General features: G+C 57.4%; 1 protein-coding gene across 3 annotated transcripts; it reads right to left on the bottom strand.

The window, feature by feature from the left end:
- Positions 1 to 1,539: 1,539 nt before the first annotated feature.
- GPR132 (G protein-coupled receptor 132) lies at positions 1,540 to 16,561 on the bottom strand. 3 transcript variants are annotated; one of them, XM_058429790.1, is made up of 4 exons: positions 14,651 to 15,660; positions 10,100 to 10,238; positions 9,397 to 9,510; positions 1,540 to 4,248 (listed from the first exon to the last, which is right to left on the bottom strand). In XM_058429790.1, the coding sequence occupies exons 3-4, from the start codon at positions 9,401 to 9,403 to the stop codon at positions 3,140 to 3,142; spliced, it is 1,116 nt and encodes a 371-aa protein (XP_058285773.1). In that variant the 5' UTR covers positions 9,404 to 9,510; positions 10,100 to 10,238; positions 14,651 to 15,660; the 3' UTR covers positions 1,540 to 3,139. The 3 variants fall into 3 exon arrangements, with proteins under 3 accessions (XP_058285773.1, XP_032036184.1, XP_032036183.1); XM_032180293.2 differs by lacking the exons at positions 10,100 to 10,238; positions 14,651 to 15,660 and adding an exon at positions 16,307 to 16,561; XM_032180292.2 differs by lacking the exons at positions 9,397 to 9,510; positions 10,100 to 10,238; positions 14,651 to 15,660 and adding an exon at positions 7,535 to 8,214.
- Between the last annotated feature and the right edge of the window lie 1,677 nt (positions 16,562 to 18,238).

The raw sequence follows: 18,238 nt of genomic DNA, 5'->3' as shown, positions 1-18,238 counted from the left end.
ACCTTGTGGAGGGGGTGCCTGAGTGAGGTCAAGCGGGCGAAGGAAGGGGTAGATGGTGAGAGAGAGAGTGAGCGAGCGCAGACTCCACACAGGGCGGCTCCTAGCGCTGGCCACCTCAGAAGCTCCCAGCAGCAGCACAAGCTGGATGACGGGGCCAGGGCCTGTGGTCAGTGGTCAGTGGCTGATGACAAAGCCATGCTGTGACCCTCTCTCACTGCCAGAACAGATGCGGGGTGGTGAGCAGACGCGGGGTGGTGAGCAGCCAGGCAGGCCCGTAACCTCCACCTCCCCAGCTGCGCCCGTCCTGCAGGGACTCAACCTGCTGCCCTCCACCCACAGCCCTTGAGGGTCTCAGCGTTAAGGGCTGGGCTGGGCCTCCCTTCCTGGGTGCCTGGTCCCATCTGGGCTTCACCCTGGGCAAGGTCCCCGTAGCTGCCCCTCCCGTCAGGTAAGCCCCACCCCCAAGTCTGACTCTGAGTCGGTTGTCTTTGCATAGAGCTTCTCCACCTGATGGTGACTGTCGTGGGTCCCGCAGGCCCGGTGTCCATTTTTAAATTTCGCTGCAGACATTGCTCCCAGGCGCCCTCTGAAACCCCCACAGAGGTGTCGTCCCCAGGTCCCATAGGGCCTTTGTCTCCTGGCCTCCCCGTGTGTAGTGGCACAGTCCTAGCTCACTGCAGCCTCCACCTCCCAGGCTCCAATGATCCTCTCACCTCAGCCTCCTGAGCAGCTGGGACTGCAGGTGCCACCTCACCCGGCTATGCCTGGTAACTTTCCTGCCACTGTGACACCAGCCAGTTCAGGCAGCCCCTCGCCTGAGCCAGGTACTCTGGGTGTCTCAGCCCAGCCCTGCTGCCCCTACCGGTGGGTGAGACGGCGCCCGGTCCCCAAGGCTGGGATCTGACATGGGAGTGAGGCTCTTATTTGTTGCTCTGTGGCAGCAAAAGATGAAAAAGCGGACTCTGGCCTTCAGAGCTGTGAGAAAACCGTTTTTTGATTATGTTTTTTTGTTGTTGCTGTTGTCATTTTGTTTTTTGAGAAGGAATTTTGCTCTTGTTGCCCAGGCTGGAGTGCAATGGCACGATCGCAGCTCACTGCAACCTCTGCCTCCTGGGTTCAAGCGATTCTCCTGCCTCAGCCTCCGGGGTCTCTGGGGTTACAGGTGTGCGCCACCACACCCAGATAATTTTTTTTGTATTTTTAGTAGAGACGGGGTTTCATCACATTGGCCAGGCTAGTCTCGAACTCCTGACCTCAGGTGATCTGCCCGCCTCGGCCTCCCAAAGTGCTGGGATTACAGGCGTGAGCCATGGTGCCCAGCCCGGTTTGTTGTTTTAAGCCATCAACTTGTGGGAACTGCTTATAGCAGCCACAGGAAAGCCCTGCTGGACATCGTTATGACCCCTTTTGCCCCAGCCCTGAATATTCCAGACTGGTCCAGAACCTCAGCCCCAACTTTTCAAGTCTCTGGTCACGGCTGTCCTCTGGGAGCCTGGGGGCACACTCCTTTCAAAGCAGGAGAAATGTTAACTGTAAAGGTTAAATTGCATGATTTCTTTTATTTTTATTATTTTTTTAATACCAAAACACGAGACAAGGTTTTGCCATGTTGCCCAGGCTGGTCTCAAACTCCTGGCCTCAAGTGATCCTCCCGTCTCGGCCTCCCAAAGTGCTGGGATGACAGGCATGAGCACTGCACCCTGCCTTGTGCTTTTATTTCTAAACACATTTTCCTAATGTATTTTTCTGATGACTCTCAAGGGGAGGATGGCTGTTTTTGCTGGGTGTGGTGGTGCACGCCTGTAGTCCCAGCTACTCAGGAGGCTGAGCGGGGAGGGTTGCTTGAGCCCAGGAGTTTGAGGCTACAGTGAGCTATGATGGTGCCACTGTTCTCCAGCCCAGGCAACAGAGCAAGGCCCTGTCTCTAAAAAAATAAATATTAAAAAAAACAAAACAAAAACAAAAACGAGGAAGAGCAACTGCATAGCTACCTGATAAAACAAGCACGTGGCTCAGCCCCACAGCCCTGCGCAGCCTCCCTGGAAGCCCCTGCCCTGTGCTGGGCGCTGGGCTCCCCATCCAGGTGCTGTGTCTGCCCGGCTCTGTGCTCTGAGTGCGTGCGATGTGCCCGAGGTGTCAGGGCAGGGAGGAGGATTGACCTCGGTGGTGACCCAGGAGGTAGGTGTCGTTGGCCCCATTTTACAGGTGGGGAAACCAGGGCATCAGTGTGACCTGGCCTAGGCAAGGCCTTTGGGGCAGACCCAGAGCTGACTCAGCCCCGAGGGTGCAGGGAGCTGGCTTTCTCCACCAGACCAGCAGGCCAGCTGCTGCACGCCCCCCTCGGTAAGGGGCTGGGGGTGGGGGCCCCACCCTGTATGGACCCCTCACCAGCTTCTCCCCAAGGATGCGGCTGGGGACTCCCGGCACCCCTTGCCTCTGCGGTGGCTGTGTCACGCCTGTCCTGCCAACTGTCGTTCTGGGCGTGGACATTTGGGGCTCCCCGTTGGGGACGCCAAGGCTGCACTCTGGGAGCCGGAGCAGCTGGCCACCCTGCCCCACAGTTCCCTAGAGGCCCTCCAGCTCAGCACAGACCCAACCCCAGATGACGGCTCCTGCCCCCTTGGAGGTGGTAGGCTGCCCTATGCCCTCCTGGGCACTGCCACAGTGCTGGGTGACCCCCGGCATGGTGCCCACTGACATTCTGAGGCAGGAGCCCTGAGGGCTCACAATGCGCCACCGCATCCGGGCAACACTTGCAGAAATGCTCCGCAAATAAAGTCATTGCCACTGATGCGAACAGGACAGCCACCAGGTACCTCTGCCAGCAGGCCTGCTGCCTGCCCACAGCCAAGGGAGCCAGCCAGGCGGGCTGCTGATGAAGAGGCCCCACTGCCTGCCACACGCTCTCTGGGCTCCTGGCAGCCTGGAGGTATCGCTCCTCCCCTTGGCATGCAGCCACCTTCCATGTGGGAAAGCCTGGGGCCACTGGTCACGGAGGGAGTGGCTTCAGGAACGAGAAATTGGTAGTTTGTCCTCCAGAGGGGACACGGGCACTGTGGCTGGTGGGCTCAGTGGACAGGAGACATATTGCTGGCCCCAGGACCCCCAACCTGCCATCCACCCCTGCCACACAGTGGGCTCAGCAGGACTCCTCAATCAGCCTCGTTGCAGGGCATGGTGACCCTGGTGGGTGCACGGGCCTGGAGAAGGTGTAGTGGTCTGCAAGGGCCATGGGCGACGGCAGCTCCTCGGTGTCCCTGGTGTGGGTGAGCCTGGTGATGTCTGTCCTCATGGACCACTGTTTCCACCCCTTATGGATTCTGGACACTTCTTGGCGGGAATGGTCCGTGGCCAGCACGTAGATAATAGGGTCAGCCACGCTGTTCACCGTGGACAGGCACAGAAACACCACAGAGGCTGTGTACAGCCTTTCCTCCAAGCCGCACATGGCGGTCCTGTCTCCTCTGTAGTAGGAAAAGGCAGCAGCTTTGATGAGGAGAACCAGGTGGTACGGGGCGAAGCAGACTAGGAAGATGGCAACCACCGCGATGGCCGAGTGCTTCACCTTGGCCTTCTGGGTGGCACTTAAGCCCATGCTCCGCTCGATGCTCCTGAAAATCCGGTGGTTGGTGAAGGCGATGATGAAGAGGGGGATGGCAAAGCCAACGGTGAACCTGGCATAGTAGTACCCGGCAATCCTGCTGTCCATCTGCAGCATGTCGAAGCAGGTTTCCTTGTCTTCCGTCTGGAACACCGGGTAGTGAACGATCCCGACGAGGATAAAGATGCAGGCGGAGATGAGGATGGCGGTCCTCTGGCGGCGGTGGCCCCGACTCTCCAGCGCGTACACCACGGCCACGAAGCGGTCACAGGAGATGCAGCACAGAAAGAGGATGCTGACGTAGATGTTGCAGAAGAAGATGTAGGCGGTCACCTTGCAGGCCAGCAGGCCCAGGGTCCAGCGGTGCTGGTTGCGGATATAGATGACCCAGAGCGGCAGCGTGCCCGTGTACAGCAGCTCACAGAGTGCCAGGCAGAGCAGGTAGATGGCCAGCACGTTGCCCTGCAGCACCTGCAGCAGCGCCAGCCACGCAGTCAGGCAGTTGGCCGGCACCCCCAGCGTGCACACTGCGCTGTACACCACGACCAGGACTATTCTGCTCTCCTCGAAGGACACGTTGCTGCAGGTCTTGGCGGGGAGGCCCAGGGAGGCCCACGGGGTAGTGGTGGTCACTGGGGTGGCGTTTCCTGTGGGACAGAGACAGGAGTGAGGACAGCAGTCCCTGGAAACCACCTGGGAGAGACTCTACTGCGGGAAGAAAGGATAGAAGCTTTGCAGTAGCTCAGACTGGACGCACGCAGGTGTTTAAAACATTTCCAAATTGATTTTTTAGAGCAATTATTAGATAGCAGATCTCTAACCAAGCAGCATCATGGACGAAGCATGCAGGCTGGGCAACACTGAATCGTTTTTCTTTCTTTTTTTTTTTTTTTTAAATGGTGTTTCGCTCTTGTGGCCCAGGTTGGAGTGCAGTGGCACAACCTCGGCTCACTGCAATCTCTGCCTCCTGGGTTCAAGCAATTCTCCTGCCTCAGCCTCCCAAGTAGCCAGGATTACAGGCACATGCCACCGTGCCCGGCTAATTTTTGTATTTTTAGTGGAGACAGGGTTTCACCATGTTGGCCAGGCTGGTCTCGAATTCCTGACCTCAGGTGATCCGCCTGCATCAGCCTCCCAAAGTGCTGGGATTACAGGCGTGAGCCATTGTGTCTGGGCAATACTGAGTCTTTGTAACTCACTGGGGTCAGTTTTCAAAAATGTTGCTTGGGGCCTGGCACGGTGGCTCACACCTGTAATCCCAGCATTTTGGGAGGCTGAGGCAGGCAGATCACTTGAGGTCAGGAGTTTGAGACCAGCCTGGCCAACATGAAGAAACCCTGTCTCTACTAAAAATTTTAAAAAATTAGTTGGGCATGCTGGCTCGCACCTGTAATCCCGGCTACTCTGGAGGCTGAGGCAGGAGAATCACTTGAACCCAGGAGGTGGAGGTTGCAGTGAGCTGAGAACGTGCCGCTGTGCTCCAGCCTGGGCAACAAGAGTGAGACTCCGTCTCAAAAAAAAAAAAAAAAAAAAAAAAGTTGCTTGTGTGTTTGAAAAGAATGTTGATCCTGTAATTGCTGTGTGAGTGCTCTTCTAAGCAGTCTGTTAGGCGCTGCTACTATGCCCTTCCAGCGCTGTTCCCACTTTACCTCCACTCCCCACCTGGCCCCATAGCTGGGCACTGCCTCACCCTAATTCCTAATCTGTAGTCTGTAGTCTTTTTTTTTTTTTTTTTTTTGGCTGGAGTGCAGTGGCGCGATCTCAGCTCACCGCAACCTCCGCCTCCCGGGTTCAAGGGATTCTCCTGCCTCAGCCTCCTGAGTAGCTGGGATTACAGGCATGCACCACCACAACCAGCTAATTTTGTATTTTTAGTAGAGATGGGGTTTCTCCATGTTGGTCAGGCTGGTCTTGAACTCCTGACCTCAGGTGATCTGCCCTCCTCAGCCTCCCAAAGTGCTGGGATTACAGGTGTGAGCCACCAAGCCTGGCTAATCTGTAGTCTTACCACATATTTGCCTGCATGAACTATCAATTACTAAAAAAGATAACTAAAAGCTCCTGTGGGAGTGGTGGATCTGTCCACTTCTCCTTGTATTCTCCCAATGCTTGCTTTATGTATTTGAAGCTATTGTTAATTGGGGCATAGGAGTCACAAATGGTTCTGTCTTCTTGGAGAATTGATCCTCTTATTGCTATGTCATATACTCTTCCTCTCAGTGGCAGGCAGAATAATGACCCCACCCAAAAGATGTCTAAACCTAATCCTATTCCTTGGGACATGTAGATATGGCAGGTTACATGGCAAAGGGGAACGAAGGTGCAAGTTGAATGAAGATTGCTAACTAGCTGACAGTAAAATAAAGAGATCATTCTGGACTATCTGGTGGGCCCAGTGGAATCACAAAAGTCCTTAAATGTGGGAGAGGGCAAAAGAAAAGGAGATCAAAGTGATCTCAGCCACCTGCCTCAAACACAGTTCTCCAAGGTCAGAAACTCATCCTTTCCAGCCAGGGGGTTGCTAGAGGTCACGCAGGGTGTGCAGTGGCGTGACTTCCCCAAGCTCTGCCAATGCCACCAGCTCCAGCGTCCTGGCTGCCCACTCTGGCTGAGTTCATGCTTCTGGGCCTTCTGTGGTTACAGATCATGGAGCGTCACCTCCAGGTCAGCAGGAAGCCGCAGACAGACCTGGCCTCAGCACCCGAGGGAGGGACAGAGCGTTGCCACACTTCTCGGGCCGCAGCAGCCCCGGGCGGGGCAAACTTCAGCTGTGCCCTGGCGCGAGGACAGGGGTCCCTGGGCACCGTCCAGCCCGCTGGCCTCAGGAACCTTCCACATGCAAATGTCGTAGTTTCCTTGACTTCCCTCCTGTACTTGGGGGCCTGCTGGCCTCCAGCACGATGGGGCAAGTCACCCCTAACAGGGTCGGCCCTGAGACCCCATTGTATTGCTCTTCTCTTTTCTTTTTTTTTTTTTTTTTGAGATGGAGTCTCAAAAAACTGTGTTGATGCCCGGGCTGGAGTGCAGTGGCGCGATCTCTGTTACTGCAACCTCTGCCTCCCAAGTTCAAGTGATCTCCTGCCTCAGCCTCCTGAGTAGCTGGGACTACAGGCACTCGCCACCATGCCCATCTAATTTTTGTATTTTTAGTAGACACAAGGTTTCACCAGGTTGGCCAGGCTGGTCTCGAACTCCTGACCTCGGGTGATCTGCCCACCTTGGCCTCCCAAAGTGCTGGGATTACCGGTGTGAGCCACCGCGCCAGGCCACTTGTTTTTGTGCATTTAAAAAATTCAGCCGGGTGTGGTGGCTCACGCCTGTAATCCCAGCACTTTGGGAGGCCAAGGCAAGCAGATTACTCAAGGTCAGGAGTTCAAGACCAGCCTGGCCAACCTGGTGAAAACTCGTCTCTACTAAAAATACAAAAATTAGACGGGTGCGGTGGCAGGTGCCTGTAGTCCCAGCTACTTGGGAGGCTGAGGCAGGAGAATGGTGTGAACCCAGGAGGCAGAGATTGTGCCACTGCACTCCAGCCAGGGCGACAGAGCAAGACTCCATCTCAAAAAAAAAAAAAAAAAAAAAAAAAAAATTTGGCCCCATGGGCCATTCATTCCTTTAATCCCAACGCTTTGAAGGGACAAGGCAGGTGGATCACCTGAGGTCTGGAGTTCCAGACCAGCCTGACCAACATGGTGAGATCCCATCTCTACTAAAAATACAAAAATTAGCCAGGCGTGGTGGGCACCTGTGATCCCAGCTACTTGGGAGGCTGATGCAGGAGAATCCCTTGGACCTGGGAGGCAGAAGCTGCAGTGAGCCGAGATTGTGCCACTGCACTCCAGCCTGGGCGACAGAGTGAGACTCAATCGCAACAAAAAAAAAAAATGGAAAAAGTGGAAAATTGTGGCAAAATACACATAACAAGGAGTTTACCATTGTAACCGTTCTTCAGGAGCATTGAGCACATTCACATTCTTCTGCAACCATCACCAACATCCGTCGGCAGAACCTTCTCCTCTTCTCAAACGGAGACTCTGCCCCAGGAAGCACTCACTCCGCATTTGCCCCCAGCCCTCAGGCCTCCATTCCACTTTGTCTCTGTGCGCTGGGCTCCCCCGTCACCTCCCCACGTGGGTGGGCATCTGTGCGTGTCTTCAGCGTGTGTCCTTCGGTGTCTCACGTGCTCCACTCGCCACGACACCCTCAAGCTCCCTCCTGTTGCAGCGTGTGCCAGGATTTCCCTTCGTTTCAAAGGCAGGATGGTATTCCATTGTATTCAGTGTGTCCTCCAGGGTCTCACCAAAAATACAAGTATATATATATATATATATATTCCATTGTGAACAATCCTCCAAATGTGGCGTGTGCCGTCTTCTGCTCATCCATGACTCCGCTGACAGACGCTGGGCTGCCTCTGCGCCTTAGCTGAGCTGCTGACAATAACGGTGTTAAGAACAGGAGGAGGGTCTGTTCACATCCCTCCGTTCTCCTGGGTCAGACCCACAGTTGGCATTGCTGGATCTCATGGCAGTTCCGTCTCATCTTGTGGGGCGTCTCCGCGCTGTTCTCCACAGTGGCCGCGCCGACCCACCTTCCGCAGGGGGTGTGCAGGGCTCCGGTTCCGCGGGGGGTGTGCAGGGCTCCGGTTCGGGGGGTGTGCAGGGCTCCGGTTCGGGGGGTGTGCAGGGGGGGTGTGCAGGGCTCCGCTTCGGGGGGTGTGCAGGGCTCCGGTTTTCCCACAGCCTCCATGCTTGCTGGGTTTCCCCGGGTGAGTGTCGTGCCCCTTGCTCACCTTCCTCTCTGGGCAGAGGGAGAGAGTGGGTATGACTGGGCTGCCTCACACTCAGTTGTCACCACTTTGCCCAAGACACAGGGCTGTGGCGGGCGGCGGGGGCAGTGAAGGCAGTTCTCGGGTGGGAGGCCCAACGCCTGGGTTTGCACTCACTGTTCTTCACCCGGACGGCTCTTTTCCCATCATACGAGCGCCCCAGCCTCGCAGTGCAAGTCCTGAGCTCAGAGGAAGTTTCCGGCCCCTACACGGGCCCCGTCTCCTTCATGACAATCACACGCCCTGGGAGGCAGAGCCAGAATCCAAAACACAAGGGGAGACGCAGGCAAGACCCAGGGTGGCCAGAGGGGCCCCTCCAGCCCCAGCCTGCACAGAGCCACTCTGGTCTGGTCCTTCCCCGACTTCCTATGGCTCCCCCACCCCACACATGGTTGCCGTGTGGTCTCAGTCAGGGCCTCAGTGCCCCTCAGTCCCACACCCCCTGCCGCAGGCCTCACCCAGCCTTGGGACCTTCACCTCTGGACACCAGGTCCATGGTGTCTGTGGCTCTGTGCCCATCTGCTGAGGGGGCTGTCCCCATTCCCCCGCCTCCTGCCACATGTGACCCCCTGGGAAGGAGCCTTCCTGATGGGTCAGAAGGAGGGGCAACGGCACCAGGAGACGCGTGGATGCGGGGGGCTGGCGGTCAGCTCCTCATGGCCCGGACCACGTAGGGCTCCCCTGGGATCTGTGGGACAGGCCCCTGACTCAGTACTGCGTCGCCCTCCCAGGAGCCACCAGCTATGCCCTCATTCCTGGTCCTGGCTTCCCAGAACTTCACGAAAGAATTATGAAATCAGCCCTTCATTTCTCCATGTAGCACCTCTAGATTTATTATTGGTAAGCTAGCTTTTATCTTGATAATCTATTTTTATGTGTTAATTTTGGATTAGGAGACAACATGCTTCATGGAAAAATTCTCACGGGCTTCCTCTTACGTGTTCAAAGTTGGAGAAGGCTCTCTCACCTGGCATATTTTGCGGGTTCCAATCTCAGTGTGGCTCTAAGATAAGCTTTCTAAGTACATGTCATGCGTCTTGTCGGTCCTATCAAGACGTTCACTCTGAGAGTTTAAAATGACCTGGAGAAAGAGTAGGTTGAAATTGCTTTAGGGAAATCAGATTGAATCACAAGTTAACCCACTGACAAACAGCTAGTGAGTATTGACTAATTTACTAAGTGGCCTGTTGATTTGTGGTGTTTTTTGAATGTGAAGGATCTGCCGTGGCATCCCACGTGATAAATACAAGCAAGGCTCCAAGCCAACAGGCATCAAAACGTCACATTAGGCACTGCGACTATATACGATTCTTTTTTTTTTTGAGATGGAGTCTTGCTCTGTCGCCCAGGCTGGAGTGCAGTGGCACAATTTCGGCTCACTGCAACCTCTGCCTCCCGGGTTCAAACTATTCTCCTGCAGCAGCCTCATGAGTAGCTGGGACTGTAGTCGCCTGCCACCATACCCAGCTAATTTTTTTATTTTGTTTTTGAGACAGAGTCGCACTCTGTTGCTCAGGCTGGAGTGCAATGGCATGATCTCGGCTCACTGCAACCTCCACCTCCTGGGTTCAAGCGATTCTCCTGTCTCAGCCTCCCAAATAGCTGGGACTACACGCACGCGCCACCATGCCCAGCTAGTTTTTGTATTTTTAGTAGAGACAGGGTCTTACCGTGTTGGGCAGGCTGGTCTCGAACTCCTGACCTCAAATGATCCACCCACCTCGGCCTCTCAAAGTGCTGGGATTACAGGCATGAGCCACCATGCCTGGCCTAGGTATATTCTTGTTTGTCAATTATACCTTTATAAAGCTGGGAGAGAAAAGAAAGTTGATGAGCTTTCACAGAAGACATAAAAATAGCTCCCAAAGGCCAGGCGTGGTAACTTATGGCTGTAAATCCCTGCCCTTTGAGAAGCTGAGGTGGGAGGATAGCTGGAGTCCAGGAGTTCAAGACCAGCCTGGGCAATATAGTAACACCCCACACCTACGAAAATATAAACAGGCATGATGGTGCATACCTGTAGTCCCAGCTACTCAGGAGGCTGAGTTGGGAGGATCGCTTGAGCCCAGGAGGTAGGGGTTGCAGTGAGCTGTGACTGCGCTGCTGCACTCCAGCCCGGGCTACAGAGAGAGACCCCGTCTCAAGAAGAAAGAAAAGCTCCTAAAATCCAAAAAATGTTCAACTCCGCTTCTAATCAAATAAATGCAAACATGGACATCTGAAAGACCGTCTTTTAAAATCTTTTTTTGGCCTACCATGTTGGCAAAAATAAAGAACTTTTAAACTCATAGCGTTTGAGAGTAGGCAATGGGTGCCCGTACACGGGACTGACGGAAGTATGAATTGGCTTGCAGCAAAATTTTGCAATATGTTTCCAAAAATCTATTAAATGTGCTTAACTTTTGACCCGGCTGATCCCCTTCTAGGAATTTTTCCTGGCTACCCGAGGTGTGACGTGCACATGGCCTGGAAGCTGTGTCACCCACGGCATGAGGGGCCCAGAGGAGGGAGGCATGGTGGGCGGGCGGGCAGCACATGGCGCAGGGCATGCAGGGGGGTGGCGCAGGGCACCCAGGGGCCTGTCCCTCTGCTTCCTTCCCTAACCTGAGGTTCCTCTAAAACAGGCACCACCCTGACCAGCCAAAGAGGGTTTGCAGGGAGGAGAGGGCCCTAAATCCATCCTCAGATGGTGTTTGTGCCACTCCCAGAGCCCTGCAAAGCCTGAGGGTCTCACTCTGCTGTTTCTGGGCCCTGCAGTGCAGGGATGGAGGCTGAGCCTGGCAGCTGCCTCACTAGCTCCAATCCTGCCTGCCTGGTGCCAGGCCTGACCCCCACCCCATGCTGCCTGGTGCCGCCCTCTGTCAGCGGAGACCCTCATGGGAAGCCAGCAGGTGCAGTCAGTCCCCCAGGGCACACTCCCGTCCCAGGGCTGGGCCGAGCCTGGCTATGGGCAGAGCACCTACACAGCGTGGCCCCTTGGGGCCGAGGCCTGTATGTTGAGAGGCTGGCCAGGGGCACTCCCTGGAGCCACTTGCTCTTCCTGCCCGTCCCACATGGCTCTTGCAGGAATTCTCTGGAAGCTGCTCAAAAGTGAGGCAGAACCCAGGGACACCCACACCAAGGGCTCTGGGTCAGCAGGTGGGGCTGCCTGTGTGTTGACATCCCCAGCTGCCCTTTCAAGTATATTTCTGTGAAAGGAAAGTATCTTGGGCCCCTTCAAGCTGGGAACTGCCCAGCGCCGATCTGCCTTCCGTTCTATTCAAAGTCATCCCTCTGCTCACTGAGACAGATGCATATTCTGATGGCCTCCTTTGGAGAGACTTATCAGAAACTGAAAATAATGCAACCATTTATCTCTCACCTACGGGTAGGCCACAGGTAGGTGAGAGACAAATAGTTGGGAAGCCCCCTCCCTGCTTCGAGTTGTCCCCACCTTTCTGGACGGAACCAGTGTACATCTCACATATATTGACTGATGTCTCTTGTCTCCCTAAAATGCGTGAAACCAGGCTGTGCCCGACCCCCCTGGGCACGTCATCAGACTTCCTGAGGCTGCGTCACAGACGCGTGTCCTCAACTTTGCAAGTAAACCTCCTAAAAGGATTGAGACTTGTCTCGTCATTTTTTAACAACTGGAAAAACAGGAAGCCACAATGTTCTCCCGAGATTACACGAAGCTCGTTAACTTACGGAGAATTTTAAAGCAATATCTTGAAAACACATTAAAAAGTGAGACACTGAGTCAAGAAAGAATCAAGAAAAGCCATCTCCAAAGTGATGCCTCCTTGGCGGTGGGTGGTGTGGGCCGGAGGGGTTCCTGGGCTACCCATGGTGCCCCCACCCTGCCACTGGCTGGAGTAAGTATGCACTCCTCCCTGCATCTCGGGCCAGCCCCCTGAGTGGAGATGGTGGGGCAGCGCTGAGGGTCTTCAGACTCTCCCTGGGGTGCCTGCGTGCTGGGCGCTGCCCTCCCAGCTGCTGCTCTGCCAAGATCCGTGTGGCCCTGTCGTCCGGCTGCTGTGCCAGCTCCAAGGCCCAGCAAGAGATGCAGGGCTCTCTGGCCATGCCCCAAACAGAGGGGGTCAGCAGGTGAGGAAGCAGTGAGCCGGAACCAGGAGGACCAAGGAAGGCAGACCCCCAGCCAGGCAGGGGGCCCGAGTGGGCTGGGGGCACGCCAGAGCCACCTGGGACCAGTCCAGTTCCTTCTGAGCCCCGGGGGTGTGGGGGGCCCCACCAGCCTCGCACCGGGCCTGGCTTCCCTCCTCAGCTGCCGAGCCCCCTTCAGTGGCCCTAGAAGCCCCGCGTACGCTTGCTCACTGGTGTCAACTCTGATTCTGCAGCCGCCCCCTCCCCACCTTCCAAATTCTGAGTAACACGAGGCAGGGACCTCTCCTGCAGGAGTGAGCACACGGAGCCACTGGCTGAGGCCCCTGGGCCCCATCAGAACACCTGAGCGGCCCCGGAAGGGGCTCCCAGGGAGTCTGCCTCCTTCACTTTAACTGGACCAAGGGTTCTGGAAACCCTCCCAAACCTGGGAGGATGAGCTCTTGCTGGTCCAGGGCTGTGCCGCCCAGTCACACTGATGCCAGCCAGTAACCCTGGGGGAAAGGGCTGCAAGCACTTCTGCAAAACCAAAGGAAGCGGCAGCTGAAGTGAAAATGCACGCTCCCCTCCTGGGCCCCAGCTGCGGGCGGAGGCCTTCACAACGAGGCCCCTCTGGAATCCAGGCCTGTATGTTGAGAGCAGAGACTAGCCAGGGGCGGGAGCCGGAGCCACCTTCCCATCCAGCTGGTCCCATGTGGCCCATGCAGCGCCAGCTGCTGATGTCCAGATCCCACCACGTGCCTGACCTTTGGGCACCACGGCCTGGCAAGGATGCCTGGAAAGAGTCAGTGGGCCCAGCAGGAGGCCCGGTGGGAACCACTCAAGGCAGGGCAGCCGGAGAGCCGGGCCCACTGGACGTCCCACCTCCCACGCACCGAGGTCCAGCTCCTCACCACGCATGGCCAACCGGGCTTGGGCGCCAGGGGAGCCCTGCACCAGCCCTTTGCTTCTCAGAGCACATCCAGGTGTGGTCTGGCATTCCCTGCCGGACAGGCCCACAGCCTCAGGCAGCCCACCGGCCTCTTCCAAGCGCCTTCCTGGACCAGGGTCCGGGGTCCCGCCAGCACCTGCTCACCATCCTTTTGCCGCACCTGCTACTCCTACTGCCCCGGGAGCCTCTGCCTCCCCTTGAGGTGAGTGAGCTCAGGACGGAGGCTCTGGGCCCTCTCTCCAGCCAGCGCCGCGGCCCCACCCGCCAGCTGCAGTGTCGTGGTCCGTCCTGGCCCGGGGGCCACGGCTGTTTCCTCCACAGAAAGGGGCACGGGGTACAGCAGGTCACCCACATCTCAGGCCCTGCTCTTCCTCGGGGAGGGTGCAGTGGGGCCCGGGTCCTCTCTCAGCTTCCCCTGGGGCTGGGTCTTCAAGTGGAAGGACAAGGCCAGGCAGAGGCTTCCTGTGTTGTTCCACTCAGGAAGCAGACAGCACCCTCCTGGGGTGGGGGGAGCCCCTCCTGGGCTGTGCATGGGGACCGCCCCTTCCTCTCATCGCCCCAGCTGACTGGCCCACGGGTGGGGCTCCTCTCAGCTGTGGGGTGGGTGGGAGCGACCGAGCCCTGTGGGAAAGGCCCCCGGTGCAGACTTTCACTCCTGAAACAGCAGCAAGGTGCTCCCAGCCTGCCGGAGGCTCGGGTAGGGGACAGCCCACCATGCTCACAGCACCAGCGATGCAGGCAGACCACCATGCTCGTAGCACCAGCAATGCCAGCCTGGCCTGGTGGGCTCCGCGGGACTCTATTCTTGGTCTGCTCTGAGGGACTATGACAGGCTGAGGCCCCCCTATCACTGTCCAACTCCAACTGGATTCAGGGCAGCGTGGCCAGACACGATGGCCATGGTGAGGTCCCTCGGATGACTCCAGCCACAAAGCCACAGTGTGGGTGGGCCCGGGTCAGCCTGACACCCCCGTGCATTCATCCCTGAGCTCCAGCTGCATCTCCTGTCCCTGCAGGCCCTGGGCCCCTGCCTCCACCTCCCATCAGCAAATGACCAAGCCCCTCATCTCCCAGCCTCCATGCTGGGCAAATGCGTCCCTGCCAGCTCCGTCTTCAAGCCACACCTTGGCAGCACACTGAGGCCAGCCCTCCACTGCTCTCTGGACTTCTCTCTCCCGTGTCCCACCTGCCTTTCTCCCGCTCTCAGCGTGTCGGTTCCGAGGCTGCTCTGTCTTGCACTTTCCATGCTTCTTCCGTGAACCCATGTTCTTTCTTTCTTTCTTTTTTTCTTTTGCCTTTTTTGCCTTTTTTTTTTTTTTTTTTTGAGATGTAGTCTTGCTCTGTTGCACAGGCTGGAGTGCAGTGGCACAATCTCGGCTCACTGCAGCCTCTACCTCCCAGGTTCAAGCAATTCTCCTGCCTCAGCCTCCTGAGTGGCTGGGACTACAGGCACGCCACCACGTCCCGCTAATTTTTTTGTATTTTTAGTAGGAACGGGGTTTCGCCATGTTGCCTAGGCTGGTCTCGAACTCCTGGGCTCAAGAAATCCACCCGCCTCGGCCTCCGAAAGTGCTGGGATTACAGGCGTGAGCCACCACGCTCGGCTGGATTGCCTGTCATTTCTAAGCTGTTTCACGGTTGCTGGCCGTTCCTGGCCGTTTCCGTCTTTTACTCCCACCTGCTTTGGCACCAGGCAAACCTGTGACCTCCTTTCTGCCGTCACGTTTGAGCAAACCCTAGGGAGGGAAATGTTGAGTCACCAGCTCCAACCTCCCTGCTCCACCACGCCCGTCCAAAGCCCATTGTCAACTTCCTTATTTTTCCCAATTTGATAGATTCTTTTTTTTTTGAGACGGGGTTTTTTGCTCCTGTTGCCCAGGCTGGAGTGCAATGGTGTGATCTCGGCTCACTGCAAGCTCCGCCTCTCAGGTTCAAGTGATTCTCCTGCCTCAGCCTCCCAAGTAGCTGGGATTACAGATGTGTGCCAACACGCCTGGCTAATTTTTGTATTTTTAGTAGAGACGGGGTATCACCATGTTGGTCAGGCTGGTCTCAAACTCCTGACCTCAAGTGATCCACCCGCCTCAGCCTCCCAAAGTGCTGGGATTACAAGCATGAACCACCGTGCCCAGCCCCTATCCTCATCTTCTTCCAGGAGCCTCTGCTCTCCCACCTCGGCCTGGCCAATCTCCTGAAACATCATTTTGTGCTCAGCCCAACTGGCCAGTCTTCAGCAGTCAGTCCCAGCTCCTTGCAGTGGTACAGACCCATGTCACGCGCTTGACAGAAGGTATTGAGCCCCTCCCCCGGCGCTGTGCCCGGTGCGCCGAACGCCACCCCAAAGGCTGGTGACCTGCCCAGCCCCAGGATCTTGTCACGTGACTGGGCCGACTGCCACTCACCCCAGCACAGTCCCCACTGCCCTGCTTCTCCCTCCATGTAACCCCAGAAGCAGCACAGGCCCCACAGAGAGAAGCCCAGCCCTTCAGTGCCCCCCCACCAATCACGGAAGCAAGTGGCCCAGGAGAGATCACAGGGACAAAGTCCAGCCCCCTGACTCACCACCATCTGGACCGGTAGCCAGGGAAGGCTTTTCCAGAAGAAAGTCTCCAGGAAGGTGGCAGTGACAAAGGTATAATGGAAACTATTGTCCCCCAAATCCTCCGGCCCCATCACATCTGTGGTCACTGGGGGTCCTGGGTTCTCTCTTGGGAGGGACCCCAGATTAAAAACCCTCAACAAAGCCCCCATCTTTACCAACAAATCACCTTTGCCTTCAGATCCCCCTCTGCCCGCCTCCAGCTCCCAGCCCCCAGCCCCATCCCAGAGCCCGGCGACTTACCCAGGGCCCCGCCTGCGTGGCTGGCCTTGCACCCCTCCCTGCAGTCCTAGCTGAGGTTTCAGGAAGTAGCAGGGGTCTAATTATGTTCTGTCTAGAACTCCCCTAACCACAAACAGGGCTGAGCTAGGAGTTAGCCAACCCGGGCTGGGGTATCTCACTGGTGATGACAGCATGGCCTCGTCACCTTCCTGGGGGCGGGAGTGGCAGGAAACCCCAGACTTACCTCTTTTGGCAACAGCAGCACTCAGAGCCAGGCTCCACTCACTCAGGAGCTCCCAGGCAGGTGCGGGGGCCTGGCGCGGCACGGCGGCTGTCCGTGTATCCCCAGACAGGCAAGGCAGGACACGCTGCAGGGAGGGGTACTGGAAAGACAAAATCCAGCTCCTCTGCAGCTCAGGCCTGGTGTTGCCAGCTCTCCGGCCAGGCAAGCACAGAGCAGGGTGACTTCCCAGAGGCTGTGTCCTCCCAGGAGTCCCTGTCCGGGGTGCCAGGAGTGGAGAGGCCAAGTGCGCCCACTGCAGCCCCGGGACCAGGATGGCACCTGCATGTCCTGGAAGGCTCGGCACAGCCACTGCACACAAGCACCCTCCCCTCCCCACCTCCCCCTTCCCACATGGGGCAGGGCCATGTGGGAAGAACAGCCGACTGCACACTCCACATTCTTCCCCCAGCCCTACCTCAACCCCTCCTGCATCCAGAACCAAGCCTGGCCCGGCCCAGGAGCCCTGCGGGTGGCCTTCTCTGTGAGGGGCCCTGTGGGAACTGGAGGGTGGGCAGTCCCCCTCACTGTGGGGCTCCCAGCCATGGTGGGCCCAGTTTCCTTGGAAAACGCCAGCTGGCTGTGGACAGCACCCACAACCCCACTCACCTCCAGGCTGCTTCTGGGTTTCAGGGCACAGACCCCCCCCAGGTGCCCACTCCCGAGCCTGCCAAGCTCCATCCAAGCCAGGCTCTTTCAGCAGTGGGGACAGGGCTGGGCTGAGGGAAGGAGCTGGGGACCACAAATGTCTCCAAGCAACACTGCCCAGCACCGCAGCAGGGACGGTCCCTGAGCGAAGACAGCCACCGTCCTGGGTGGGTACGCCCACAGCCAGGAGAGCCCGGTGGAGGCCGAGCCCCCAGTCTACAGTTTCCCCCAGACACGTGGATCACAGCTGCCCCCTGCTGCAGGGCCGCATGGCTGGAGGCTGCCTCTGAACAGCGATTTCAGAGGGTTTTGTGTGGGTGGCAGAGGAGTCCCTGGAAAGCCGGGCTTCCCCATTGCCCTGGCCGGGAGGCACAGGTCTCAGGGCAGGGCCTGACTTGGCTTTCCAGAAACACTTGCCCAGGGGGCTGTGATCCTCTAGGGGATCTGGTGCAAACACACGCCTCCACAGGCCACCGTTCATGGGGTCACTGGCCTCCCGGGTCTTTGGGCCAGGGCAGCCCCACCCTCAGAGAAGCAACAGGCAGAGCCCACATCAGGCCAGTGGGGATGATGGCCAGGGACACCTGTGGGTTCCTGTCAGTGGCCCCAGCAGCCTCCTAGGACCTGCCCCTCCTGCGCTCCACTGGGTGGTCTGTCCGTTCACCAGGGCTCCTCTGCACCTCCAGCTGAGGGGTCCAGGAGTGACACGCGGACCCAGCTCAGGCCATTGTCACCCTCCATGCCTTCTGGCCTTTGCCAGGCAGTCCGGGAATAGCTGATTCAAGTGAGGTCAGTTGAATCATCTCTTTGGGTCCTTCACTGGGGTCTGGGAAAGGAAAGTTGGGTCCCTTGGGTGGCAGGAGCTGTGGGTATGAGCTGGGGGGTTGGCAGCCGTGTACTGGCTCCCCTGCCCCTGCCAGGTGGAGAAGCCAGGCTGGGGTAGAGGGCAGGCAGGAACCTGGGAGTCCAAACACTGAGAGCCTGGGGGTGTGGACCGGCCCTGCCTATTCCCACCAGGCCTCCGC

Source organism: Hylobates moloch, unplaced genomic scaffold, assembly GCF_009828535.3.
Source record: "Hylobates moloch isolate HMO894 unplaced genomic scaffold, HMol_V3 SCAFFOLD_16, whole genome shotgun sequence".
Taxonomy (NCBI): Eukaryota; Metazoa; Chordata; class Mammalia; order Primates; family Hylobatidae; genus Hylobates; species Hylobates moloch.
This window is presented reverse-complemented; position numbering and strand designations above follow the sequence as displayed.

What these genes read in the sequence shown, in the direction of transcription:
- GPR132 (XM_032180292.2), bottom strand. Translation starts at nt 7,568, where the DNA reads ATGTGCTCAATGCTCCTGAAGAACGGTTACAATG. An exon ending in CCTGAAGAACGGTTACAATG is followed by an intron (nt 4,249 to 7,534) that starts GTAAACTCCTTG and finishes TCTGTCCCACAG; the next exon opens with GAAACGCCACCCCAGTGACC.